This window comes from Triplophysa dalaica, chromosome 1, assembly GCF_015846415.1.
Source record: "Triplophysa dalaica isolate WHDGS20190420 chromosome 1, ASM1584641v1, whole genome shotgun sequence".
Lineage (NCBI taxonomy): Eukaryota > Metazoa > Chordata > Actinopteri > Cypriniformes > Nemacheilidae > Triplophysa > Triplophysa dalaica.
Genome location: NC_079542.1, coordinates 10,926,405 through 10,953,022, shown reverse-complemented (window position 1 = coordinate 10,953,022; position 26,618 = coordinate 10,926,405). Strand labels below are relative to the sequence as shown.

The following is a 26,618-nucleotide window of genomic DNA, read 5'->3' as shown; positions in this document are numbered from 1 at the left end:
TAGTTACCAGGATATTTCATGTAGGTCTATATGCCTGTGCAAGCTCCGTTAAAGCATGCACTGTCATAAAGATGAGCTGAAGCTTCACAGCCACCTTGTGGCCAAATTCAAGATGGCATAAAACTCACGACAACGAAGGATAATATTTAGTTACAATAGACCTTTTAAAGCAACAGAACTCAAACTACTGACAAAACTGGTAAAGTCATTTAGACCAGTGATTCTCAAACTGGGGGCCCGAAAATGGATCTGGGGGCCACAGATTTTGTGGCATTTTATGAAATATAGAAATTCATAGATTTTATGCAATCAAACATAAAATAATAAGACCACCAACCAAAAGAATTGATGTTCCAGCATTGTATAACTAACTTGTTTTTTGGTTTAATAAAAGTTTAAGATTATACATTTTTATTTGGGGGGCCGCAAAGCGATGCATTCTACACAAAGGGGGTCTTGCAACAAAGAAGTTTGAGAACCACTGATTTAGACATCATAATGTCATGTCATAATCAACATATGTCTATATATTTCAATACAGAACTTTTAAAGAAACATTCACTTCATCTAGCACATCAGTTCCACTTTAACTTCCGAGGAACTAGTATGTCAAGACTGTGGACACCAAGAATTTTTATCGTGACTGTTTCTGAACTTTTGCATATAGAACAGTAACATATAAGGTTTAGATCTTGATATTAATTTAAAACTGATATTGAAAGTCAACAGCTCAGCTGTGAAAAGCTGACAGAAGTGTATTTTGTCAAAAATTGGTTTGAGCAACATTTCACATTTGCTCCTCAGCAGAGTTCAGTTAAAAAATGGGAGTGTCATTAAAAAAAACATTCAAACACATTTCAACTTTGTTGTTAATCTTTAGTCCATCAAATTCCTGCAATGGCTTTATCTACAATCTGAATGTTTAGGAGTTTTTCCAATCGTAGGTAAAACACATCTGAAAACAGTATAATACACCATCGGGAGACGTTTTCCTCTCCACTTTTGCAGTTATAGTTATTTGCTTGTAGTTAATTTAAAGCAACAGGAGGAAATACATTAAGATTAGAACTGGTTTGATGGCAGATTAAAATCGTTAGAGCACAAGGGCCTAGGTGATACCAAAATGTTACCATTAATAAAAAGTGTGAATGTAAAGGTATGGGTTTTAGTGTTCTTTTAACAGTTTATATACTGAATGACATTGTAACATTATAGCTGAGAGAGACAGGGATGCGGACTTGGAGGGTAAAAAAATCAATAAATAAGACGTTAGCTTTCAGGATTTGTCCGGCACACTAAAATCTCATGCAAAATATAAGTGACCCTTTTAACAATCCTAGCAGAAATATCCCTTAATTGTTTCATAGAAAATAAATGCACCCCTAGGCCATAAAACAGGATTGTAAAATTATCAGAAAACTGGAAGTCGATTATCATAGCTCAAATGAAACCCAACCTTATAGACATAAATTATGTAGTCTGTATTTACGAATTTAAGACAACAAATTTAAAACAGACAAAGACTGTGTTCCTCATTGAAAGCTAATATTAAGAAGCATGTTTAGATCATGTTTGTGCATTTTCAGGGAGCTCGCCGGTCCCTCTTGGAGAGAAGGTAGCACTGAATGGTGCGCAGGCGGTCTTTTGCAGGCCCAAACTCTGGCTGGAGTTTTAGAGTCGACTCATACCATTGCATTGCTTTCTCAAACTCTTCCTATAAACAGATAAACACTGCCATCAGATAATGTGAACTGAACTCCCATCAAACTTAAACAACTGTCTCAAAAACCACTGACCATAGCTATATAGACATTTGCCAGGGTAAAATGGTTGACCACAAAGTTAGGAGCGATTTCCACTGCCATGCGAGCCACAGTCAGGGCTTCCTCCCATAGCCGTGCATTTTGGAAGATGTTGGCAAGGCTAATGAGGGGCACATCCTTTAACGAAAATGAAATATTTACGTCATGTAAAGTTGGATTCAGAAGCAAACCAATAAAATGGTACGAGAGCTTTTTAATTGCAAAACTAAGAAAATGAGCAGAACCTTCATGTGGTGAGGAGCAAAGTTTAGAGCTTGACGGAGGCAGTCAATGGCTCTTTTTCCCTGTCCTTTCACCCTCCAATATAATGCTGCCATGCTGGACAGTACCCAGGAGGTCTGATTCTAATGGATTTACAAACACGCAAATCAAAAATGTAATTCAATCCGTTACTATATAAAACTAACTGATAAAATGTTCAATTGTCCACTTTCAATAAAAACAGATTTCCATAACAAGCAACAATTATCTGCATACCTTTTCCAAAACCTTAGCAATGCGTGTTCCCACTTGCTCAAATGACTGGGATGGAAATTTATCTTTTCCCAGATTCTGCAACACCTATGAGAGAAAAATCAGAGATAGATTCACAAACGTCTCTGGACTGTGTAGTCAGTTGTTGTTTTTAAACAGAGGAAAAAAACACCTCTCTGAGCTGACTCTCTCCAGTATAGTGAATTCCTCCGCGATTGGCCACCCCACTCAGGTGATCCAAAGTGTGCATACTGGCAGGGAGGTTGGCGTTACATAGTGGCTCCACCGCAGGCTCCTGAAGTGGAGTGGCAAAGTCTATATGCTCTGTGATGCTGTGAGAAGAACAAAAAAAAGAAGATATGTAAGTGGAAAACTTCAAGCTATGGCAATATTAACACAATTTCCCAGTTATGCTGTAAAGAAACAGGATGATGAATGTTATCCTACTCTATGTTCTTAGCAGAAACAGCGAGCCAGGTACTAGCCACAGTAGTGAGGTCTACACGTCGCGTTCGTTGACATTCCTCGGGACCTGGCCAACCAAGACTGCTGTAGTCCTTCCATCTCTCTGTAAACACAAATCAGTACGAACCATTTGTTAAGGTTGATAGAAAAGAGGAATTCTGTGAATAGCTATAAGTGAGCGGTTCGTTCTCAGCACCTGAGGGTCCCGGAGAAGGTATTGTGGGCCCACTGATCTCCAAGATAGAGTTGCTTGATGAAGGTTCACCCTGAGGGACATCTGCTTCTCCAACCCAGCCTTCTGAATTATCACTTTTAGTTTTTTTTACTCGTTTCACCTGAAATGTGATCTGAAGAGTTTAAGAAAACACAGACAGTTTAATAAACATGTATATTGCAAATTATATTGCACCATTTAGAAAGATTAGACATTACAAAAGTAATACCAGACATACCCATTCTGCACCCTCATCATCCTCACAGTTTCCGAAGCAGGGCCCTCCACCTCTCGACCCCATGACCCTGTCGTTTTTCAGCACGCGGATGCCCCTCAGGTCCCCTGTCTTTCCATTCATGTCCAGAGCCCCTTCAAATGCTCCTATCAGCTCCTCCCTCAACCGCCAGTCTTGCTCCTCCACCTCCTCCTTTTTTTGCTCTCTGTCCCTCTCCTGCCCACCCACCTCCTCTGAGCCATTGCTGTCCACCACCACCTCTGCAGAAGAACGAGTGAAAACAGGTTGAATGGGAAAGAGGAAGTTAAAAATACAGTTGCCAGAGTGCAACAAAAATGAATTTCATGTTCAGATCGGAGTATTTTACATATTTTTGCATTGTTACTTTTTATAATTGTCTGTACTGTATGCGAGCAGTATAAAAATGTGATCATAACGGAACAATATTATGGCTACATGACTTGTACTTGTACGTGGCCTCAATACACTGAATGGTTGCATATTTTATGATGATACCGAAACAAAAATATAATTTTTTATACAAATGTAGTAAAGTGATAGTTCACACAAAATGAAATTTCTGTCATCATTTACTCACCCTCTTGTCATTTCAAACCTCTATAACTTACTTTCTTTCGCAGAACATAAAGGAAGATATTAAGAATGCTGTTAACCGAACAGCAACGGCACCCAATCACTTGCATTGATTTTGGGTAAATACAACAGAAGTGAAAGGGGACAGCTACTGTTCGGTTACCTACTTTCTACAAAATATCTTCTTTTGTGGTCCACAGAAGAAAGAAAGTCATAGAGGTAATAAATGACAAGAGGATGAGTAAATGATTACAGAATTTTCCTTTTCAGGTGAACTATAACTAACGTTTGCCAGTCAGATTCAAGTAATATGGTTAAAATGAAATATACCATATATAGCACTTCACAAATTATTTTACTTATCAATATTAGTATTAAGTCAATAAAATAATATTTATATTAAATCAAGCAAAGTGCATTGTGGGATACAGTACTCCTTCAATGTACGCTGTTTGTATGCCATAGTTTTGCAATGGAAAAGGGCAAAGTAGGACATTTAAACATAGTAATCTGTATATTCTACAGAGCATACATGCCACAAAAATAGTATGTGTAGAATACTGTTCATACATAGCTTTATCTAACCTGGCCTTACATCATGCGTAGTGTGAAAAGCACTTTAAAATCACATTCGTACAGTACTATACAACAACCACAACAGAGCTCTGATGTAAATATTATACAATGAGAAACACTATTCAGCCTTACGATCAATCTTACTTTCAAAGAGGAGTGAATCCTCTAAAGCAGACACAGGCATTGCATCAGTGTCCCAGGCCTCATGCCTGCCACTGCTGCCCGAGTCCCAGTCCTCCAGCTCCGAGTCTTCCTCTGCCTCACAGCCATAGCCAGCTAAACACATACACATTTCAGCTCAACTTCCACACTGCCAATCAATAACTGTATTATGTACATAACAAAGTGTAACAAATGCCAATGAAATACAAACACATAATTTGGACTGTAGGGAAAATGACTACTGTAGCTTAAAAGGGGGTTGCCACATTAATCCCTAAATCGATAATTTAAGAATTCCCCAGAACGAGAAAAGGACAATGAGTTCATTTTTTGTCAGCACAGTGCAGCAGCATCTAAATAAAGCCTGTGCTATTTTCAGTGCCCTGAATTATTGAGGACACGATTTCGCTATTTCAAAGGCTCTCTCGCTCAGAAGAGTGCCGAGGGAGAGAGCTGAGCAAGAGAAGGGGAGCAGCGCTGGATGCTGATGAGAGGAGTAAAGAGTGAAGAAGGGAGGGGAGAGGAAAAGGAGCAAACCTAGAATAGAAGATGCAACGATACATAGTCTAAAATTGGCTCAAAGATTACAGTGCCAGGGCTATAAAAAGAACGCTCCAGCACTGCAGTTGCTACACGAGGGAGATGGAAGAAGCGAGAGTTGGAGGGAGGTGAGGTGGAAAACTCTTGTTCTGTGTTGAGAGGGTTTATGAAAGAGGCTACTTACATGGGCAGGTCTGATGCTGGAGATTGTAAAGGAAGGGGTAAAACTGGAGGCAGCGCATCAGAGGCAGGCTGGCACGACACTGGGGGCAACGAACTGTGAGCATTAGGGCACGACGGAACACGGTTAGCGCTCCAGTCAAGTTTCCCTGAGAGAGGTGTACGCTGACCAGACTTAACAGAGTGTGAGGCTGTTTTGAAAAAGAGAGTGAAAATTTCACACAGGTATCGAGATAGATCAGGTCCAATTTATATATGGTGTTATTTATAAAAAAAATAAACAGTTACTTTAAATACTTTAAATGTGTCTGATCTCTTTTTTATAGTCACCCTGCTAACCAAATATTATGGATAGATTTTTTGAATATGGACTTAAAGGATACTGATGAACAAAGAGAAAGATATTTGGAAGAATACTTACAACCAGACAGATTTGCTCCCCCATTGACTACCATATTAGGAAAAAATGTCCTACATTCTTCAAAATATCTGATATAAAGTAATTTTTTCTACTATGGGAGGGCAAGATCTGCTTGGTTATAAGCATTCTTCCAAATACATATTCTACAAAGACATTTATACAGATTTGGAACAACTCGAAGACAAATAAATGATGACAGAATTTTCATTATCATCACTATAAAGTGATTTGTGGGAAATGCTGTCGATATTTGAAATTGTTACCCGAACACACACATCCCTACTCCAACTACATTGCAGCCTTCATTGGTCCGCCCCCAAGATAATGAGCACTTGCTTACACATTCTTTCCCCATCATATGAGTAGATGCTATTGGTGAATTCCTATGGGTGTGTTACTCCGTTGTGTGGATCACTCCAATCCACTTTGTTTGCAAAAACAAACACACACAGAACAAATGTCTACCAAATACTCCCTAAATTTTTGTTTAGGTATTACTTCCAATTTTCAACAGCATTTCCAATAAAATTAGAGTAAATTATTTCTCTGTTAATTATCTTCCTGCAAAGGCTATCAGAATGCAGCAGCACGCCTCGTCTTCCAACAGCCCAAAAGGGCTCATGTGACACCCCTTTTCATCTCTCTCCACTGGCTACCGGTTGAAGCCCGTATCAGATTCAAGTCACTAATGCTTGCCTAGAGGACTATCACTGAATGTGCAACAGCGTACTTTTACACCCCCCTACACCCAATCAAGATCCCTGCATTCAGCAAACCAGCAGCGTCTTGTATTGCCTTCGCATAAGGGCAGTAAATCGCTTTACTGCTCATTCTCATTCACAACTCCTTCCTGGTGGAACATTCTTCCTAACTCGGTCCGGTCAACCACATCTCTCACAGCATTCAAAAAACTACTTAAAACCCATCTCTTCTGTGAATACTTGAGACAAATGAGAAAATATAACCCTTTCATCAGGTAGAGGTCTAGCTTTTGTTGAAACCAGTATATTTGTATTGGCACCAATTTTGTTATTGCTCCTTTATGACATTTCGCTTATTGCTCCCTAAACTCTTTGTAAGACGCTTTGGATAAAAGCGTCAGCTAAATGACTAAATGTAAATTTAAATATGTTTTCATTTGCTTGTTCGTCTTTGTGTAGTTAAGATAAAAGTACATACCTCTGAACTTACAAATCAGTTTTTTTTTTAATCACCAAGAACAGAACGAAACAGTGATTAAATAAATGTGTTTTATTAAAGCTGCCAAAACTCAAACTAAATTGTTCCCATTATAATCAACATAGCTGTCTACACTGATAACAACTTAATTAAAATTCATTATAATTGGAGTGATCTAATTTTGATGATTTGACTTGCATTAGTTTACACCCCTGTGACGCTCACTTCAAGTGTGGAATTGATGTTAGGAATAAAGTCTGCTCTATAAAAGGTGAGGTTTTTAATAATCACAGATCAGTAAGTACCTCTGAGCAATTGATCTGCAGGGCCTGTTGCAGCAGCTCATTGGCTTCGTCGTGCAGACCGTAATGCAGCAGTAGGTTGGCAGTGTTGACAAGCGGCATTTCTCTGTGCTGAGGAGGAACAGATTGCAGCGCCTGACGCAGACACACCAAAGCTTGCGTTCCATTTCCTTTAGCACGCCAGTACAGACCTGCCTCGTTCTGCATCATCCACCGTGGGCCGGTCGTCTGAAAGATAAAACACAGATCTCGCATAATGCCGCGGATTGTATTTTTCCTGGCATTTTTATGCTAAATTAAATAGATACAATTCCTTCAAACAAACAAAAACATTGAAGTTTTCTGTTGTGGCCTGACCTAACAGATCATGACATCATGCATAACATGAAGCAAATGTGTCTATTAGTGATGCTTTTAATCAGATCAATAGTTTAAAAAGTGAAATCTTAAATGAACAGTTCTTTTCAACAGTATTTGGGTCACCGTTATATGTCAGTCACCTGTAGCTATGATAACGAAAACATCTTTTACCTTTTCCAAAGCCTGAGCGATCAGTGCTCCAGTTTGTTCCAAACTCCTCCCACCACTGTGCTTCAACAGGACCTGCAGCAGACACACCCCCCATGTAATTAAACAGAATGACTCACCTGGGAAAACATAACACTCCTACATCCAAAAGATCCGGTTTATCTTCATGCACAAACAGTTTAAGTAAACTAAGGGAGTGGTATTTCAGACAAGCTCATACCTCTGTGGCATGTGCGTCAGGAAGCTCCTTCTCTAAGGCCCAGGATACGGAGGTCAGTGGGTCTCTAGCGGAGACAAAATTCTTAAAGCTGCAGTCTGGGGTCTTTTCTGATTGTGGAGGACTGGTGTTATCCAAGAGGCTATTCAGAGCTCTGGAAACAGGAAAGACAACAAGCTCATGGATTCCTACAACTTACAGTCAAGGTGAAATAATTACAGGAAATACACATAAAACATCTGGTACTCTAAAATACATCAATCACATGTTTACATTTGGAAGGAGCCCTATGCGGACGAGATTAGTTTTACAGGGGTAGACGGAGTAACATAATTTTACCACCGAACATCTGTAATATTAATAGTCCAGTCAGTGAAATCTAGCGGCAAGGTTACGAATTTCCACCAACAGCTCACTCCACCCTCCCTTTCAAAACACTACAATGGCTGACAGAACATGGCGAATACCATGGGACCCTTGAAGTATGAATGTAGATAGAAGAATGTAGACGTGAAGTATGTAGAAAGAAAAACCTCATTCTAGGGTAATAAAAATGTAACGCTTCTTGTGTAAGATCTTTATACACCTCTGAAGGCATAGCTTTGTATACTATATTGCATTTCTATCATCCCAAAACTAACACACTGGACCTTTAATGGCCAATTAGAAATCACAGTAAAACTATCAGAAGTGGGAGGGGTAACTCCTTTCTATGCACGGCCTGTGACCGCTGTCACCTCCCTGTCGTCACATGCGTAACATTGCTTTCGGATATATATATAAACAATTACTATATATAAATATATACATCCAAACACTTAAGTCCGGTCATAGGATTAATTCAAACGATTGGACTCTGTTGGTAATAGGCACTTTCTGTTGGTAATAGGCACTTACCTATTTCAAAAAGTAGTGCTTTCAACATTCTTTTTTAAGATATGCGTTGTCGTATTCGGAAAGCATTTGAGGTTTGCCACTGACTTGTCCAGTAGCCTAGACACAACTAAATGCTTCCTCAAGCGTGTCCATATTTGAACAAAAAAAATGGCGGAAAACTATAGATAATGGCGGAGTGTTTAAATACGGGATTAGTATTACCTTAGGTAATTTTCCCAGCCTTTTTACAGAAGGTGAAACTTATCTTTAATTACATTGTCCGTAATGATTACTGACATGGTGTAGTCGGACGGGACTAAAATCACTGAGAAGCTCTGGAAATAATTACTTTACCCCATGAACCCCGGTAAAACTAATCCTGTCCAAAGAGGGCTTAAGCATTATCAAGTCATCTCCGGGATAATATTGCTTAAATGAGTGTAATAAATAGAATGAGTCTAGGCTAAAATGTGACATCTTACTTTAAGTTGCGGGACTCAGGAGGAAGGTAATATGTGGGTAGCAGGTGGGAAGGGGGTACAGAGGAGAATTGCTGTGTACAGTCGGTCTTCTTTGGCCACAGCACACAGTGACTTTCCTGTTTATGCACAGCAAGAATACAGAATGTGACACAATCTGACAAATATTTTGTGTTACCATACATATACATCACGCACACATAAATATGCTTCCAAGTCCACACGAAAATTTGGAATGTTAGTCATTTACAAAGTCCTCAACATATACTTGCATACAACTAAACAGACACAAGCTCTTACCTCAGCTGAGGTGGTCTCTTTGTCCCAGTAGGCTGCAGGTTCACGTCCTAAGGACATTGTGTAGAACTGCTGAGGACTGTGACTGTCATTAATGCTCAACTCGGACACCAGAGCAACACTGCTGGCTATAGACACCTCCTCACCAAACTACACAAAAAGACACATCATGTCAAATAGCGATCATACTTTAAAATGTACATACGTTAGAGTGTTGACGCACTGGCATGGCATCACAGTAATTGAATATATGCACAGGTTTCTTTTATAATCTAGCTTGGGCCTTTCTGGTGAACTGATAGATAAAGAATGTCCTTCTACAGTGACTGCTTTCAAAAACAATGAACACTAATTGTCAAATTGAAATTTGAAGGACCTGTTTTCCCCTGAAAGCGCTGAAATGTAAACAACTTGTTCATCTTATTTTACATTAAGGCCCGGAAAGAAAATTGAAGATACCATCAACACCAATGAATGACGGTTCATGAGACGCTTTTCAGCAAAAGCTCTTTAGTATGTGTATAGTATGTAGTATGCCATGCAAATAGTCAATAGACATTTTAGATACTATGGTCATTTGTAAATTTTTGCCCAACGCCCATAATAATATTTCCAATGACAACCAACCTTAGTGGTGACCTAAATAAGGAGAATGGACACCAAAGCAACTGTTAAGTCTATCTAACATCAATACCCAATCTCACAACAAACATTACACATTACTTGAAAAGAAAAATTAATCATGAGAATGGTATGTTTTCAGTCTCACTTGAATGTAGTGGACGTTTTCAAAGAGTTCTCCACGGTGATACCGCACAGGCAGGTCAAAAGGACAGTGCAGGGTGAACTTCTGTTGGCCCATATGACACATTTGGTGATTTCCTGGAACATCACAGATAAATCTTTTAGCTGTTTTCCACATTCATTACACAGTTAAGCAGGCGCTTTCCTGTAGCTCGGTGGTTAGAGCATTGCACTAGCAACGCCAAGATCATGGGTTCGATACGAGGGATTGCACATTCTCAACAAATGTATAGTATAATGCAATGTAAGTTGCTTTTGATAAAAGCATCTGCCAAATACAAAAATGTAAACACGGAACAAGGAAAAACATCACATCAACCAAAACAAGTCTTGCGTTACAATTAAACCTGCTTATCCAGTACATCGACCAATTTAACGTGCTTTCATCTTCGTTTCACATTTTGTATGAAAGCTTAGACATGCATTCTAACCAAGTTGTGCTTCTTTAGCCATCTGGGTCTCATGAATGATGTTTCGCAGGATCTGCTCCTCCTGAATGAGCTTGTGCTTGTCCAGCATCTCCTGCTGCCGCAGGTAATGATCATGCTGTTTCTGGTACTCCTTCAGTTCATTCAGGGTACGCTGCAAAGACCTGCAGAAAGAGAGCTATTTATGTTGCTTTACACTTTTCTTGAATCCAAATTTAGTTTTACCTCAACAGAAATAAAATCAATGAGAAAACCAACGGTCTTCATTACCGGTGTTGAGCTTCAAGCCGCTGTTCCAGCTTCTGCTGGCAGAGGACCGCATGTTTTCTTCTGAGGGCCTGCTCAAAGACAGGCTGAGCCTGCAGGGCCTGCTCATAGCACAGCACGGAGTGATTATACTCCCCCAACATCTACCAGAGATACAAGAGGAACAAGGAAGTGAAGGTCATTTGCACTGAACTGAATCAGATATTGTGTGTTTGCATACAATTGTGTGGAACTATCTTCATCCCCTCAACTCACAGCATAAATGTTGCCCAGGGTATAATGGCTGGTTAGATCGGTGGTGATATCAAGAGCGGCGTGTGAGAGGATGGCGGCGTCCGCTGAGAAGTGTGCTCGGTGAAGTATGTTCGCCATATTGACAAGTGCAATGTCTTTGTGTGGCCTAAAAGAAGTGAAGTGTGATCTGTCAATTTATGTAAAACAAGGCCACTGTCGGGTGATATAACTTATAAAGGTGGCATGAGGAGGATCACTGTTGATATTGCATGTTTTACAATACTTTCACAAATGTTATTTTCCTCCTCCATGTGTCCTTGTGTTGTTTCCATTTACCTTGGAGAAAAATGCAGGGCACGCACCGCACAGTCCACAGCTCGCCTCGGTTCGTTCTTAATGCGCCAGTAAAACGAGGCCAGATTATAAACCACCCACGAAGATGAGTTCTGAACATTTTAAAGAAGAAATGGAAAAAAGCAAGTTGATAATCTTCAATATTGACAAAATCAACCAACTTTTATGGTTTACTTTAAACAGGGAATTGAAGGACAGAGGACAAGAAGCAAGCGTCCTACACACAGATGCTTGAAACCGATACAAATCCTTGAAATTATTTGGAAAAATGATATGTACTTATGTTATAATATCTTAAATAACACAAAAAATGCAGAAAACTTAAATGGCCCAAGAGGGAATATATCTTTCTACGCCCAATACACATCATCACAACTGAAACATAAAGCATAAAAACATACACTCAGTAGGGCTTGGTGTATCCGATGCCCAACCTCATCCACATTCTGACCCAGCTTAAGTGACAGGGAGGTAAAGATCGGGTCATCCTTTGAAAGTAAGGGTGATGTGAGGTTTACTTTCTCTTGTACACCCTAAAAAATAAAGCAATCGACAAATAAGCATGCATGTGATGTAAAAACTGAAGACATAAATGATTTGTGTATCTTAAGCCACTCAGTGCAATTACCCGAAGGTGCTGAAATGCATGAATGCTGTAAGGGAGGTCAAGTATTTTTATACAGTCAGGTTTTTCCAGGTCTGGAGGTAGAGGTGACGTTTGATCCAAATAATCCTCCGGACTAAAACACAAAATGATACAGCCTAAAATGAGACCGCAAATATTTACAACACAAAAATAAGATAATTTGCAAACATGATCTCTATTTAAGCAAACGACACAGACTTTATCCCTCTGCTCTCCAGAGATATAAATGTGCCATCATAGAGATCCAAGTCTCCCAGTGGAACTTTGGCTGTGACACAGTCAGCATCTTCTTTATAGTGTCGCTGCTCTAAGCCAGTATCCCGATCCTCGTTCTCTTCGATGTGAATTTTCTGAGCAACTAGTTGCTTCTGCAATAGGTGCAACAGAACACTGTCAGTCAAGGAGTTTTAAGTAAATGCACATTTACAGTAGTGGAAACGATGCTGCTTACTTATATACAGACAGTTGTTTGTAAAAGAACTGTGTATTGTAAAAAGAAAAGTTCAGCCAAAATTGTTAATTATGTCATCATTTGCCCACCCTAAAGTTGTTTCAAACGTGTATAAATGTATCTTTTCTGCTGAACACAAAGAAAGATATTTGGAAAATGTGTGTAACCAAACGGTTCTGGGGCACTATTGACCATTATAATAGCGAAATGATAGTCAAGGGTGCCCCAGAATTGTTTTGTTACCAAATACTGCATCTTCTTTGGTGTTCAAAAGAACAAAGAAACGTTTAAAGGTTTGCAACGATTCAATGATGAATAAATAATGACATATTTTAAAATTTGGCGGAACTATCACTTTAATTATAAATGTGAGGTTTCACATCACCTCTAACTTCTTGAGGAAGTTCACACGAGTCTCTTGTTGCATAAAAAGAACTAAATGGTGGGGATGTTTTAAGTTAAGAGGAGAGTCCACCTGAAATTGAAAAGCAGAAGAAAAAATACAAAAACAGTTGACACAGGGTAGGAACACGAGTTAAGAATAGAGACCTAGTAGTCAAGTCACTTATGACTTGTTAAAAGCTTAAGAAAAACATATTTACCACGAAAAACAACATTAAGAAACCAATGTGATAATTTGATTTTGTGATTAAGTTAACGTTAGTACTTAAACACACGATAGCATGATTCATTACAAATAAACAGCTGTCAACACATCGGCTAAACTGAACTCAACACATGCTTGTCTTCAAAGCAGCGCTCGTGAATAATAATCATATCACACAAGTGATTTTAAAGTTCGCTCGTCTTACTCGTGATGTAAATAGGTTTTCCATACGACAGAGTGACTATACACGGCACATTCGCGTACCTGCTGTTGAATCTTCCCGTCCTCCGTCACCACCCAGTGCGTGGTGGCTCGCCCGGGCTCCGCCAGCAATACGCAAATAAAAATGAACACCGATCCTCGAACAGACGAGCTCCAGAAACATTTATTTGTGTAATGATTGCCTATACTACTGCATTTTTCATCCGCCATATTTCTACCGTCCGTCCATTCGACCCTAAAGGCTGAGGTTCGCGTCATTCACCATCATCTACTTCCGGGTTACGTTGTTGCTCCGCCTTCCCTACGTCCAAACCAAACACGTTCATTTTCAAAACAGTTAATTTAACCGAAAGAAATGACAGGGCTTACGCATAGATTAACAAATTACTTTAATGTAGTGAATTATTCATTACTATAAATGATAAAAAAGTTACAATTCATTGTGCAAAACATTCAAAAGTATACAATAGCATACTGTGATTTTGACCAAGTTGCAAATACTGGAAAACAACACTAGAATTTAATTTGGACAGCTCACCAGTTGTAACATTTAAATGTACAAACATTAGTTCATCTACAGAGACACGTTGTGCAGTGCTTGCAGCGCTAGTGTTAAAGTGAACATACAAGTAGAGTCCCTCAGAAACATTTAAAATATATATTACCTTCATTTACATAAAAAAGCTATAAAGAACAACAACCCAAAGGTCATCATTTACAAGTTTCATGTCTTAATAGGAGTCGTGTTGTGTGCAGAAGCGTTACAGTTGAATGATGGTTGAGTTCAGAATTTCAGGCACATGTTTTGACTTCGATGACTTGGAGAGGTCTCGCTGTGAAAGGAAACAGCAGAGTAATTTTTTGAGTAATTTTCAGTAAATTTAATGTACAATAATATGTATATATTAATAGGATATTATATGGTTTTATAAGGCCTGGACTTAAATATGATTATTATCATATGTGCCAGAAGGAAGATCGAGACAAGGATGATGGCAGTTAAATAACCGATTTGTAAACAACAAGAAAGATATTGTTGGTTAAAAGTGTAGATTATGAGAAAACACACAGTCATGTTCGAAGAGGGGATGTAAAAAAAAACACATCAGTGATCACACATACACCACAATACATTCATAAATTGCATGGTGCATGAAAGCTTTAACATTTATTGACTGATTTTCTTGGTGTGACAAAACCACAAATGTGAAATAACAGTTTTGTGTGTAACCTTGCAACTGCATAATGTCGTTTGGAAATGTTTCACAAACAAGCCTTGATTGTATTGATTCGGGCTTGACAAATTCCTTTAGAAACATTTCGATTTGCATCATATTATCTCAATGTCACCAGTCATAAACAACTCTTATCCTTAAAACACTTGAATTGATGCTCTTGCTCTCTTTGACTAGACTGTGAGTTACTAGTGGACATAATGTTGGGAACACAAGGAATTTACCTGAAATTCTGAATAGGTACTTGCGACAGAGTTAATACTGAAGTTACGCTGCGGGCTTGCTGAGACCTTCATCACCCCACCCACACCACCAGTAAGATGACAAATATTCTCCTTATTACGCTCTAGCGTACCTTGATGAGGAGGTTTAACGTGGCCTGGAGTCTTCATGACATTGCCCTGCTATGAAAGAAAACACATAGTGAAAAGGACAAGTTACACATTACCTTTGTTAATCAGTAAAGGATTATTTACTTTAGTTAATTTAAAGTTTACGAACAATAGTTTTGTTATGGCCGTGCACTGACCTTTGGAGGGCGGGACATAGGAGAGTGACAGACAGTACCACCAAAGACAGAACGGATAGTGCTGCTAGAAGTGCCAGTACTGGAGGTAGCGTTTAACTGATGAATAGCCAAACAATTATTACCGCACCAGCCATGCATTTATAAAAAGAAAATAGTGTCTTGAGGCATGGAATGACAAGAATACTTTAAATAACGAACCTCTTGGACAAAAAAATAAAATACTATTGTACTTGCCTTTCGAGCTTTGCCGGGTGTTGTGCTGCCCAGAATTCTTCTTTTAGTTGGTGTCCGAATGACAGTGCCATAGACCATGTCCTCTTCAGTCTGTTTGCTTTTCTTTTGTTGCTATACAAAGCAAGACATTGCATTATTAGAACATCTACAGAAAGAAAATCTGATCTCAATGGGTTAATAGTAAATACATTACAATTGCATTTTAGAAATGGATGTTTTTAAGTAGATGCACATATTTATGCTATATTTAATGCTATATTTAAAGGGGTTATATGGCGCGAATACGTGGTTTTCTGTGTCTTTGGTGTTTTATAAGTTGCCCATGCCATGACATAAACCTGATGTTCCAAATATGGTAAGAGGCGTTACATTTCCGCCACACGCTTGCAGTACTCGACCAATCACTGCGCACTGGTTAACTGGCCAATCATAGCACACCTCGCTTTTCAGAGCGATGAGCTTTGTAAAAAATCTGCTCGTTTCAGAGAGGCGGGGCAAAGAGGAGATGCAAACATGCACGATATGTGAAAAATACAGATTTTTTTTACCTGAAATAATGTAAACACATTGCATAACATCTAAAACAAGCGATAATATTCGTTTAAGCCCTTTCATATGGCCCCATTAATATGACCAATTGCTTAACAATAAATAAACTCTAAAGAATGAACAAAATGTATGGTAAAGTACAAACCCTCTCCTGTTTTTCACGTTCTTTCTCCAGCCGGTATGATTCCCACTGATCAGCAACAAACTGCATGAACTTTTGACCATTCACCAGAAACTCTCTGTTCTCTTCCTGCTCCCACTGTTCAATCTCTGCCATCAGCTTCTTCTCAAGCTAGATGAGACATACTGGATTACAAATGGCTAAGTTTTGTAAAGATCAGCCTTATAATATGGAGAGATTTCATAATTACTCTGGGGAGACTTTTGAGCAGATCAGCCCGTTGTTTCTCCTCCTTTAAAAGGTGCCCCCCTCTGTTGGTGAATCTTGATGGATCTTTGGCTTTTTCCTGAAAAACAACAACAACATTAGCTGATGCAAATACAGTATCTCACAGAAGTGAGTACACCCTTATCATTTTTGTAAATATTTTATTTCTTTTCATGTGACAACACTGAAGAAATTAAACTTTGCAACAATGTAAATTAGTGAGTGTACAGCTTGTATAGCAGTGTAAATTTGCTGTCCCCTCAAAATAACTCAACAAACAGCCATTAAAGTCAAAACTGCTGGCAACAAACGTGAGTACACCCCAATGTGAAAATGTCCAAATTGGGTCCAAGAAGATTGCGACCTTAATACCCTGAAACTGAGCTTCAGCACAGTGGCCAAGAAAAGACCATACAGCGGTTTAACAGGACAGGTTCCCCTTGCACAGCATCATATCCAGAGGTTGTCTTTGGGAAATATAGATGAGCCATCACCCAATTTGGACATTTTCACTTGGGATGTACTCACTATTGTTGCCAGCTGTTTAGACATTAATGGCTGTGTGTGGAGTTATTTTGAGGGGACAGCAAATATACACTGTTATACAAGCTGTACATTCATTACTTTACATTGTAGTAAAGTGTATTTAATTTCTTCAGTAATTTCTTCAGTGTTGTCACATGAAATAATATAATAATACTGGCTGTCTATCATCTGTGAAAAACATTTCAGTGCGAGTGCACCTAGATTAACTCACTTCAAGATCCAAGAAAAGCTTCCAGCTCTCTTCCCATTGGTGTACACCTTCGAAAAGTTCTTTGTGATCATCAAAATACTGTTTAAGGCAGACAATTTCTGCATCGTGTAAGCTCAGAAGTTCCTCACTGAAATCATCTGAGAAAAAAAGCAAACATCTAAACTCTTACTATTACAAAAAAGACACTCAACTATATAATTGAGAAAAAGATAACTCACCATCGTAATAGGGCACAAAAGCCTGCCGTTGGTCAGAGCTATAAAAGCACTTATCCCAGTACGTTGCAATGTCTTTTCGAATGGCCCCCGTTACTTGCTGAATATTTTTGAGCTTCAGTTCCTCAAGACGGCTGACCTCAGCTTGTAGCTGACAGTAGAACACACAAATAATTTAAATGCATTTAAGGCATCTGTTAGTTTTTCAAAAGACTTGACAAAAGCAACAACCCATGAGATTACTAACAGCTTCTATATTTCTTCTCTTTGAAAGTTTCATGTGTTCAGAAATGGCATCACGTTCTTCCTGCGGAATCTGCAACCGTTTCCAGAGATTCTGGATCGTCTCTCGATAAGAGCCACAGACACGCTCGTTCTCAGCCTTCCTACTCTCCAACTAATAAAAAGAAAAGACTGCATAACGCATTTGTCAAAGCTTAAGGTTCCAGTATTTCAACATGTTATGTTGTACCTGGTGAAGGAGGACTTTGAGTGAATCAATGTTTTCTTTAGACAAACAAAAACTCTCTTCATCTTCACATACAACATCCTTTTCAAAACTTGTCTCAGGGAGTTGGTCCAGATCATCCATGCAAAGTATTATATGCTTCTTAAGTTTGACGAATTCCTCATGTCTCAGTTCCTTAAAAAAAACAAATCAAACTGTAAATTAAACTGAACACATCACTTCGATAAATGACTGTGGCTTGTATAAAACAAGTAGTTTAGAGTTTTAAACAAATATTTGAAATCATTATACTTTCTCAGCAGCGAGACAGGTGATGTGTTGACGAAAGCTCTCCAGGTCTTCTAAAGACGGAACAGCACTGGCAGAGATGGAAAATAGTTGTGAGCAGAGAATATCACAGAGATCCTGATCCTGCTCTGTTAAAGCTTTGAGTGCCTGCATTCTCTGATTTTTCTCTCTTATCATTACTTCAACGTGAGTCCGGAGGTCTTTCTCCTGCTTAAGTATAGTGTCACTTCTGTCCTCCTGAAAACATAAGAAATCATAAACAAAGTTATTCCAAGTCAAACATTATGTTTCTTCCTTTTTCAAGGGCTACAATGTGCATCCAATGTAAATGCTTGCCTGAAACAGGGGAAACTGAAGCTCCAAGCATAATTTACTCATCTCTTTGTGACATGTCTCGATACTTGTCAACAGACGTTTCCGCAGGCTCTCTTCTTCAGTGATCATCATGTCCAGAAGACTCTAAACCATAAAAGTTTCGTTAGTTTGACCACTAAAGCCTTCTTGACAGGATCCAGCAGATGATCGACATCATTACATTCAACACTCACTTTGACGTGATTCTTAACCACATTTGTTCTCTCTAATCGTTGATCCTCTGGGATGCCAATCTCCTCCCAGATGTCCTTCAGATGGCAAAGGGCTTTATTCAGACATGCCACTGATTCTGCAGCAATCACCTCACTGAAACCATTGACAAGAATAAGGTCACCATACGAATTGTGTATTGCTGGTTTTTAATACTTATGGCATGAAACTTGGAAAACATGTTTATTTTTTTAATATGGGAATCACTTTTCTGTTAGATTATAACCCAAAATGTTCATTATGGGTTATAGGGTATCTTAAAAAGAGTAAGTGACCCACCCATACGAGCTGTCCTCCTGTCATGCATTTGAATAAAATGCCATTTAATGATCGCTAAAGTGTATTAACAATAATGTAAATGGCATTAACATTTACACAGCAAACTACGATTTGAACGAAGTTAAATCATTTTGATCAAGTCGCATACTACTGCTTGTCTGCTTAAGTTACGTACAGTTCTAAAACAAACACTCGTCCAAATATCATATCGCCAAATGCACTCACCTCTTCCTCATCCTAGTATCCCAAGACAGAGTTTTTCTTTCTATGTCTATTTTATGAAAAAAGATGAGATTGTACAGTCCTCGCACTCGGGTCGTGCCACAACCGTTTCGGATTCAAAATATGCGTCAAAACAGCACCGACCATTTGATTGGCCGATTTCGAGCGTCACTGCGCATGCGTGTGGATGTGTCAAACAGACGCGGATTGTTCAGCGATGACCTCAGGAGCTTTTTAAAATGGACCACCACTCCTGTTTTTTCCGTGGATACGTAACCACATCAAACTCAGAAATAATTGTCAATAATTTTACAGTTGTTTTGTTGCATCGTATATTATATATTACTGCTCATTGTAGTATTTACATTTCCTTTCATGTGATATAACGTCTCATAATTATTTGCTAACAGTTTAATTGCAATGTCTATTCCAATTGTAAGCTCTACTGTTGTTTATTTGGAAAAAAAATGAATAAACATTTACTTGAAATATATACATTACTACAATACATGCATAACTTTAACAACATACTGGATCACTTACTTTGATACAGTATGAGTTTCTTATTTGAAATAAAAGAGGCACCTGAAACTATTAAAAGTTTATTCTTCAGCCTAATCAGTTATTACAATGCATGCTTCATTTTGACCAAAGGACATAAACATTTTATAAAGTGCAATTTTGTATCCCACAACTGCAACTTCTGCATTCATGAATTCTGATAACACCTCACAGAAATTTAAAACCCAGCACACCATAATACCATTATTTGTTCTTGGTTGATAAAGATGTCCAGAATAATTAGGACATATTCAGTCCACTGTCCTGGGGTTTTGTCGTAACATGGAATGTTGTTTGTGCCTCAAGCATGATTATCCAGTAATGCTTCCAGAAGCCGGGCGCTGCTCGTGATGGCTGTAGTGAGTACTATAAATCTGCAACCTTTTTAAGGGAATTTGAAGCAAAATATATCATACTTTGTTGTACTCTTAATAAATGTAGCTTTTGAAAAACACAAAGAGTTCTGTAGAATATTTTACCTCGTTCCTTGCCAAGAAAACGGAGTGCAGAGATCTCAGAGTAGGTGCAGCCTCCAAGGAACATCACAAGAATGATTCTTTGAGCATCAGTTTTGGTCCTTGCTTCTGAACTATTTCCACCAGCTAAAAAACATCAGGTGCATGATAAAAGGAGAAAAATGTGTAGGCTTGATGATAATACGAAGGTTTTCAAATGGAATAATAGGGCAAGAAATTGTGTTTACAACCAAATAATTAGTAATATACTCGAAGGTATAATATACCTCACAGAGGTGTATTAAAAACAAAAACAAAAGAAATCTATATAAGGTTTATACAAACCTGTTACTGCAAATTCATGTCCATTCAGCATGCGAGTGACCTCCTCCAGTCCTGTCCAACCATCTCTCTCCAAAACCTGCACACAGGCCAGTGGATCAAGGCTGTAAAAAGATCTTCAACATGAGAAAGAAATGCGTATAGTTACAGTTAGAATTTTGGAAATCTAACCTGTTCAATCAATTTGCAGCTCAGAGGAATGTAAGCACCACTGAAGATATATGCCATGTCTCGTGGAACACGAAGATCATACTCGTCCCCGGACTTTGGTACCTGTAAATTAAATAGTCATGATGATTAGAGGACAGCATTGCTTTGATTTTTATTTATTTATTGTCAAATAATAACAGATTTTAATTATTTGCTAACCAAAGCAAGTCTTTTACTTAGAGCTCGAAAATTGCTCTTCTTAGCTAATGAGGAAAAGGCATCTGTCAGCTTTCCTGGAAGAAAGAAACAAAGTCATCATTTAGGTCTATTCATTCAAAGTGATGCAAAAAAGTGAAGCGAATCATAAAGTACAAGTTTACATTTACTTCGGTTAAAAAACAGTAAATTTAGCAGCTAAACATCACACAGGTAAATGTATATTGAAATGAAAGGCAAGATTTTAATGTAATCATTCAACATGTGTGTGCGCATAACTGTTTGAGACAGAAGAGACCTAAAATGATACAGACATAGGGAGAGAGGGCCTGTAATGAAGCTCTCACCCACAGTCTTGTCATTGACAAGTTTCCCAACTTTACTCTCCATGACTGTCAGTGTTTCTCCAGGCTGCTGTTCCACAAGTAGGCCCAGCTGCCTCAGGTTTGCAAACGTCAGCAAGTGATCTATACCATAACTCTGAACAAAACAAAGACAAACCACATAAAAATTAACTCAAAACCATTTACAGAAAGTATTATTTTTCAGATGGTACGCTCAACCACCTAATTTATTGACATTCTTATGAAGTAATATGGTTTCAAGTCATACAAACCTGAAGGTACTGAGCTTTAAGAGATCGATAGTCCTTGGACAGAAGTCCTATAAGAGAGAGTTTAATACAACATTTTACAGAAATTCCTAGGAACAGATAACAACCTCAGCCATGTTTATTGTATACTTATCAATATATATCATTGAACATAATCAGACTCACCATTTTCTGTTAGAGATAACAAGCAAAGGAGTCGGAGGCTTTCAATCATTGATACCTGATAGACAACGAAAAGTTTAAGTATCCTTAATACTGTTTTGTTTTTGTTACTATTATTATTATGGCAGTGTCATGTTCATAAAGAGTTTGTTTTTCATACCTGCCGATTGATATGCTCTTCAATGCAGGTGATACATTCACGGATCTCAAAACCTTCAAGTAATGCTAATGGATTTCAAAACGTAAGACAAATAAAATATATAAATAGTAACTTTGTGTTGTAGATTTAAGTTACAATGTAAAGCAAAGACTCAAAACATCTTACAATGTTCAGTCTTTAGCAACTCCTGGAAATCTTGCTTTGTTTTCTTCTTCATCATGGATTCACAGGCACCAATATCTATTGGAACAAAAAACACAAAAATGTTGTCTTTGAACTTAGTACTACAAACAATAATCCTTATTAGTGTGCATCACTAGGTCACAGCTTCATAGTTCGTTGAGGAGGTCAGAAGAAGAAAAGCTTAACTCACGAAGACTAAGCAGACGGTGTTCCTGTTTCAGTCCTTTCAGTTCATCTGCAACAAATGCCTTCATCTGCTGGATGTCCATCCCCCTCCGTTTCTGTTAATAAGAACAAAAACATAATTTGTCTTGCTACATTTGAAAATACACCAAAATACATTTTTCAGATGTCCTGAAAATTCTACAAGCCAACATAAAAACACTTACATCATAAGCTGTTTGAAGATTTTTGGCCTTTTGACTAAGAAAGCCAAACACGTTGGAGAAATGCTCATTCCTTATTTCATTGAATACCTAATAAAAACAAGCAGGGTCGTTTTTACGATAGTTATTACTAACTGCTGACCATTTTTAATTTTTCTGTATAATTTTCAAGCAACTAGGATCACAAATGGGATTGGAAAAATTATGTTTTTAGCCGCATTGTTGCTAAGTTTGGCCAATCAAAAACACATTTTAACTCTTGACATATGAGCATTAATATTAAGTCATTATTACTTTATCTTGAGAGTTAAGCATCACTTTGATACTCTTGTCAGAAGACGTGACATCAGGACCAAACTCCACACTACCTAGTTAAGAAATAAAAGAAAGGCTTAAGACATAAGAAAGCATTAACTTAAAACTTTCAATACAGAGAGTGCTATACAGTCTATATTATGCTATACACATATGTGCTCAGTGACTGGTATGGTCAGCAATTTATAATGACATCAAGATTCTTTTATATACAAAAACTGCCTACTTACCACATTTAATTCTAAAAATGTCATCTACCAGGCCTTCATAAACAACTTGCGAACAGAGAGGAGTAATAAAATCCACATCTAAAACAGTAAAATGCACTTTTAAACCATTAAGCAATTCAACTGTGCAATCTTAAGAGCATGAGACAAATAAAATCGAAATGCAATGTCATCTCAAATAACTGACCTCTATCAATAAGAAAGACTTTTGCAAATTCTGGTTGCTTTGTTCTCTGGTCATCATCCTCCATTTGCTCTCTCCAGGTTTCATACACCATCTGCAGAAAGTAAAATGTGATAAACTCCCTTTCTCCTTGTCACACTTATCAATTAAATAGGTTAAAAACATTATCCTTAAACCTCACCTTGGCACATCTACCTATTCCATAAACCTTTGAAAAGGACCCATAGACCGACTGTAGAAGATGTAGGGCACCTCCTCCAGTAGTTACCCAGCGCTGATCTCCCTCCTGTGAAATTAGAATTCTCCATCATCAATAGTTCCTTTCTTGCAAACATCTTGACATCACATTATTTTAAACTGATCGGTATTACCAGAAAGTTATCTCTGAAGAATTCAGGCAGCTCTAAACTCAAGATGTCGTCATCCAGAGGAAGAATATAGAAATTCCACTCATCAGTCGTGATGTCTGTGATGAAAAAAAAAATTGTTTTATGTCTACCTTTTAAAATTCATTTATAAAGCCTAACCTACCTCAACCTACCTCCGTAGACGCCCTGCTCCTCCAAAACGGTCTCACATGCATAAAACTGCAAAGAATGACATAACATTCAAATTAAACCACAAAAATGTTACTGTACATACTTTAAGAACTCCAGTTACCTTTTGTGGCGTAAATATGATCTTATATTTTCTGAATCTTCCAGCTGCCTTGTCTGAATTAACTAAATCTATAAATAAGAGAACAAAATGCCAGCTGAACATTGAACCCCTACTAACAAAATGTCATACTAAACATACAGATTCTTTTTTTTTAATGTAGAATATATATCATTAACAGGAAACATTGCAAACCTGAAATCCACTTCACAGTTTGTATTCGAGGACGTATAAGGAAACACAGCCTTAAAAGAGGAGTGAACATTTTAGTGAAGCATACAAATAATCCCAACCTGTTTTTACTTTTAAAAAAAAAAGGCACACTTACTGATCTGAATTGCTGAAAATCGGCTTAAGCTCAACTTTGTAAAGTTTGTCGACTTCATGTTGCTACAAATTATAATTAGAGAGTCTTTCTCGATTAACTGAGAAACCGTGGAATGACAATAATATTGTTGTGACAATACATGCATGTGCATTTGTTTATCAGTAATGTAATTCAACACAATAGCTTGTAATAATTTGGCAAGAAGGTGCCCAGAATCTTTTTCTTAAAGATTTCCTACCTTAAGGATTGTGACATTTGCTATTCGATCAAGAGGGCTCATCAAATCTGCATCAATGAATAAATCTTTTCTCCCTGGTAGCTGAAGAAACAAAACATGAATCCTTATAATATTCAGTTTTTACATTTAAAGAATTGGGGGATGATTCACTACCACTTACCTGTTCCAGCAGGAAGATGAGCTGATCTCTGGCAAGTCTCTTAAGCAGAGAGAAATCAGGCAGTTCAGGAGCATCTCTCCTCTCAGTCTGTGCCATATGGAGAACTATACCACTTTTCACAAGTCGATATACCTGTAAGACATGAATGCATAACATCACTGTCATGTAGATGTGAGGAAGCTGCATATGCAGAATAGTAAACATCACTTCATCAATGCAGATGATGCCTGCACTCCTCTCGCATGTCTTACATCATTGACATGTTAACCGTTTAACTGCTCGGAATGTCCTAGATGACACCATGATATATATAATCGCACTATTACAGTTTCCTTTATTAATTAATTTAATATGATGTGTATTTAAGGCACGGAAAGACTACCATACCTCGTCCCACTTTTTCCGGAAGTGGTTATGCGATGGTCTACGCTTGTTTCACTACGGACATATTAGACGTGCGGACAAAACACACCTTCCTTCCATTCTCCTTCATGCTGTAGACAAACATTTAAAAAAGAATTTCGCATTGCTTTTAATACACAAGGTACTTTGAGTTTTATATGTTCATACAAAATTGAATCTATTAGAGACGATCATTAATCTTAGCGCTTTAATTTTATGTAAAAATGAGCTCGTTGACTTCAGTGCTGTTAGAAACGATACATTTTGCTGCAGAGAAACATCGAAATCAGCGCCGTAAAGACCCAGACGCCACACCCTACATCAACCACCCCATAGGTACTATAGTAAAGCACTAAACGGCACGTATTGAACTAAGAATTTAGTTTATTTCATTAATATTTAACCAGGGCTGAGTTCAGAGAGTTAATTTTAAAGGGGGGGGGCGGAGTTCCCCATATCTACATAATTTGATTATTTAATCCATGTAATAGCTTTCAAACTTTATGCTAATTTTACACATAAATATAGTGGGATTCTCTGTTCCAAATTGGATCTCGCCCATTTCCAGCACTTCAATTTCAAAGACTAAAGGAAAAAACTTTTTTTTTCAAAAGGTGTGGCAAGAATTTTAAGTCATGAGGGAGGAATCACAGATATTGAAGTCTTACAAGTGAGTCTCATTATTTTTCGTATCTTAAAATGGTTTATTCAAGTAATAACCAGAGTTTACTTAAAGTTGTTCCTAATGCAGTTTGTTATTTTGATGCTTGTCTTGGTTGTCTGTAATAAAGGCAGCTTTGCTTCATGACACAGTAGAAGACACTGACACAACTATCGATGAGCTGGAGTCTGTGTTTGGACCGACGGTGGCAAGAATCGTCCAGGAGGTGACGGATGACAAGACGTTGTCAAAAGAGGAGAGAAAACGTCTTCAAGTGGAGCACGCACCACACCGCAGTCACCAGGCCAAGTTGGTTAAGCTAGCTGACAAACTGTATAATCTACGGGACCTCAATCGTTGCACTCCCACAGGTGAGATATGAAAACTGGTCATTGGTTATTTGTATTTGGTCTGTGGTTTTGCTGTTTGTGTAAGTGTTTGTCTGATATCTTTGTTAACAGGTTGGACACCAGAAAGGGTTCAGGAATACTTTGTATGGGCATCTCAAGTGATAAAAGGGCTTCGTGGCACCAATGCAAAACTTGAAGAGATCCTGAAGCAGCTCTTTTTGGAGAGAGGAGTGGAAATATGATTATATAAACTACTGGTTGAAATTATGGCGCAATTGATCATATTGTAATGCTCTTTATAGATTTAGTAATTGTTTTTATGATAATTTTTTTTTGGTAAATAGCATATTTCCTTGGGGATATTTAATATACAAATGCATTGATTGGAATAATGAATTTGAATTAAAGTTGAAGTTGATTAAAGTTATTGTTGGTTAAGATTATTCCTAATTATACAATTATCCAGGATAAAAGTTTATATAACATTTATACAAAGTTTGAATTAATGGTAATAATAAATAAATAAATACATGTATTATATGT

At 37.9% G+C, this 26,618-nt stretch overlaps 4 protein-coding genes across 8 annotated transcripts; 1 reads left to right on the top strand and 3 right to left on the bottom strand.

The window, feature by feature from the left end:
• Nucleotides 1-196: 196 nt before the first annotated feature.
• ttc17 (tetratricopeptide repeat domain 17) lies at nucleotides 197-13,833 on the bottom strand. The gene is made up of 25 exons (XM_056754127.1): nucleotides 13,618-13,833; nucleotides 13,132-13,221; nucleotides 12,494-12,663; nucleotides 12,278-12,389; nucleotides 12,051-12,182; nucleotides 11,632-11,741; nucleotides 11,317-11,461; nucleotides 11,065-11,204; nucleotides 10,798-10,958; nucleotides 10,332-10,444; nucleotides 9,566-9,712; nucleotides 9,269-9,384; nucleotides 7,914-8,064; nucleotides 7,697-7,768; nucleotides 7,169-7,393; nucleotides 5,268-5,454; nucleotides 4,526-4,657; nucleotides 3,215-3,471; nucleotides 2,959-3,109; nucleotides 2,745-2,865; nucleotides 2,470-2,629; nucleotides 2,301-2,384; nucleotides 2,048-2,167; nucleotides 1,797-1,940; nucleotides 197-1,714 (listed from the first exon to the last, which is right to left on the bottom strand). Exons 1-25 carry the CDS (start codon nucleotides 13,831-13,833, stop codon nucleotides 1,583-1,585), a joined length of 3,588 nt encoding a protein of 1,195 aa, XP_056610105.1. The 3' UTR covers nucleotides 197-1,582.
• A 114-nt stretch (nucleotides 13,834-13,947) lies between these two features.
• Nucleotides 13,948-19,463, bottom strand: prc1b (protein regulator of cytokinesis 1b). 4 transcript variants are annotated; one of them, XM_056749580.1, is made up of 14 exons: nucleotides 19,329-19,463; nucleotides 18,788-18,920; nucleotides 18,576-18,698; nucleotides 18,243-18,476; nucleotides 17,955-18,125; nucleotides 17,730-17,879; nucleotides 17,486-17,633; nucleotides 17,268-17,404; nucleotides 16,494-16,589; nucleotides 16,268-16,414; nucleotides 15,574-15,684; nucleotides 15,340-15,435; nucleotides 15,035-15,214; nucleotides 13,948-14,408 (listed from the first exon to the last, which is right to left on the bottom strand). In XM_056749580.1, the coding sequence occupies exons 1-14, from the start codon at nucleotides 19,337-19,339 to the stop codon at nucleotides 14,337-14,339; spliced, it is 1,809 nt and encodes a 602-aa protein (XP_056605558.1). In that variant the 5' UTR covers nucleotides 19,340-19,463; the 3' UTR covers nucleotides 13,948-14,336. The 4 variants fall into 4 exon arrangements, with proteins under 4 accessions (XP_056605558.1, XP_056605560.1, XP_056605561.1 ...); XM_056749582.1 differs by having other exon boundaries at nucleotides 15,166-15,214; nucleotides 19,329-19,442; XM_056749583.1 differs by having other exon boundaries at nucleotides 15,166-15,211; nucleotides 19,329-19,442.
• Nucleotides 19,464-19,914: 451 nt separating this feature from the next.
• Nucleotides 19,915-25,083, bottom strand: vps33b (VPS33B late endosome and lysosome associated). Of its 2 annotated transcripts, none has more exons than XM_056748705.1 (24): nucleotides 25,050-25,083; nucleotides 24,663-24,794; nucleotides 24,503-24,583; nucleotides 24,265-24,326; nucleotides 24,132-24,181; nucleotides 23,940-24,007; nucleotides 23,821-23,866; nucleotides 23,651-23,745; nucleotides 23,461-23,565; nucleotides 23,283-23,373; nucleotides 23,099-23,176; nucleotides 22,848-22,921; nucleotides 22,557-22,643; nucleotides 22,358-22,448; nucleotides 22,150-22,224; nucleotides 21,985-22,049; nucleotides 21,828-21,882; nucleotides 21,666-21,712; nucleotides 21,397-21,529; nucleotides 21,053-21,126; nucleotides 20,855-20,956; nucleotides 20,687-20,762; nucleotides 20,366-20,488; nucleotides 19,915-20,267 (listed from the first exon to the last, which is right to left on the bottom strand). In XM_056748705.1, exons 2-24 carry the CDS (start codon nucleotides 24,756-24,758, stop codon nucleotides 20,188-20,190), a joined length of 1,854 nt encoding a protein of 617 aa, XP_056604683.1. In that variant the 5' UTR covers nucleotides 24,759-24,794; nucleotides 25,050-25,083; the 3' UTR covers nucleotides 19,915-20,187. The 2 variants fall into 2 exon arrangements, with proteins under 2 accessions (XP_056604683.1, XP_056604692.1); XM_056748714.1 differs by lacking the exon at nucleotides 25,050-25,083 and adding an exon at nucleotides 24,914-25,041.
• Nucleotides 25,084-25,128: 45 nt separating this feature from the next.
• Nucleotides 25,129-26,498, top strand: hddc3 (HD domain containing 3). Its single transcript, XM_056751631.1, has 4 exons — nucleotides 25,129-25,400; nucleotides 25,679-25,734; nucleotides 25,856-26,096; nucleotides 26,187-26,498. The coding sequence occupies exons 1-4, from the start codon at nucleotides 25,289-25,291 to the stop codon at nucleotides 26,315-26,317; spliced, it is 540 nt and encodes a 179-aa protein (XP_056607609.1). The 5' UTR covers nucleotides 25,129-25,288; the 3' UTR covers nucleotides 26,318-26,498.
• The last annotated feature ends 120 nt before the right edge of the window (nucleotides 26,499-26,618 follow it).

What these genes read in the sequence shown, in the direction of transcription:
- vps33b (XM_056748705.1), bottom strand. Translation starts at nt 24,758, where the DNA reads ATGGCACAGACTGAGAGGAGAGATGCTCCTGAACTGCCTGATTTCTCT. An exon ending in GGAGCAGGGCGTCTACGGAG is followed by an intron (nt 23,746 to 23,820) that starts GTAGGTTGAGGT and finishes TTTTCATCACAG; the next exon opens with ACATCACGACTGATGAGTGG. An exon ending in TGTCAATGACAAGACTGTGG is followed by an intron (nt 21,127 to 21,396) that starts GTGAGAGCTTCA and finishes TCTTTCTTCCAG; the next exon opens with GAAAGCTGACAGATGCCTTT.
- prc1b (XM_056749580.1), bottom strand. An exon ending in TTCAGTTTCCCCTGTTTCAG is followed by an intron (nt 18,477 to 18,575) that starts GCAAGCATTTAC and finishes TTATGTTTTCAG; the next exon opens with GAGGACAGAAGTGACACTAT. An exon ending in GTACCTATTCAGAATTTCAG is followed by an intron (nt 14,409 to 15,034) that starts GTAAATTCCTTG and finishes TTCCTTTCACAG; the next exon opens with CGAGACCTCTCCAAGTCATC.
- hddc3 (XM_056751631.1), top strand. Translation starts at nt 25,289, where the DNA reads ATGAGCTCGTTGACTTCAGTGCTGTTAGAAACGATACATTTTGCTGCA. An exon ending in CTACATCAACCACCCCATAG is followed by an intron (nt 25,401 to 25,678) that starts GTACTATAGTAA and finishes TTTTTTCAAAAG; the next exon opens with GTGTGGCAAGAATTTTAAGT. An exon ending in CAATCGTTGCACTCCCACAG is followed by an intron (nt 26,097 to 26,186) that starts GTGAGATATGAA and finishes CTTTGTTAACAG; the next exon opens with GTTGGACACCAGAAAGGGTT.
- ttc17 (XM_056754127.1), bottom strand. Translation starts at nt 13,833, where the DNA reads ATGACGCGAACCTCAGCCTTTAGGGTCGAATGGACGGACGGTAGAAAT. An exon ending in GCCCTGCATTTTTCTCCAAG is followed by an intron (nt 11,462 to 11,631) that starts GTAAATGGAAAC and finishes CACTTCTTTTAG; the next exon opens with GCCACACAAAGACATTGCAC. An exon ending in ATGATGAGGGTGCAGAATGG is followed by an intron (nt 3,110 to 3,214) that starts GTATGTCTGGTA and finishes TAAACTCTTCAG; the next exon opens with ATCACATTTCAGGTGAAACG.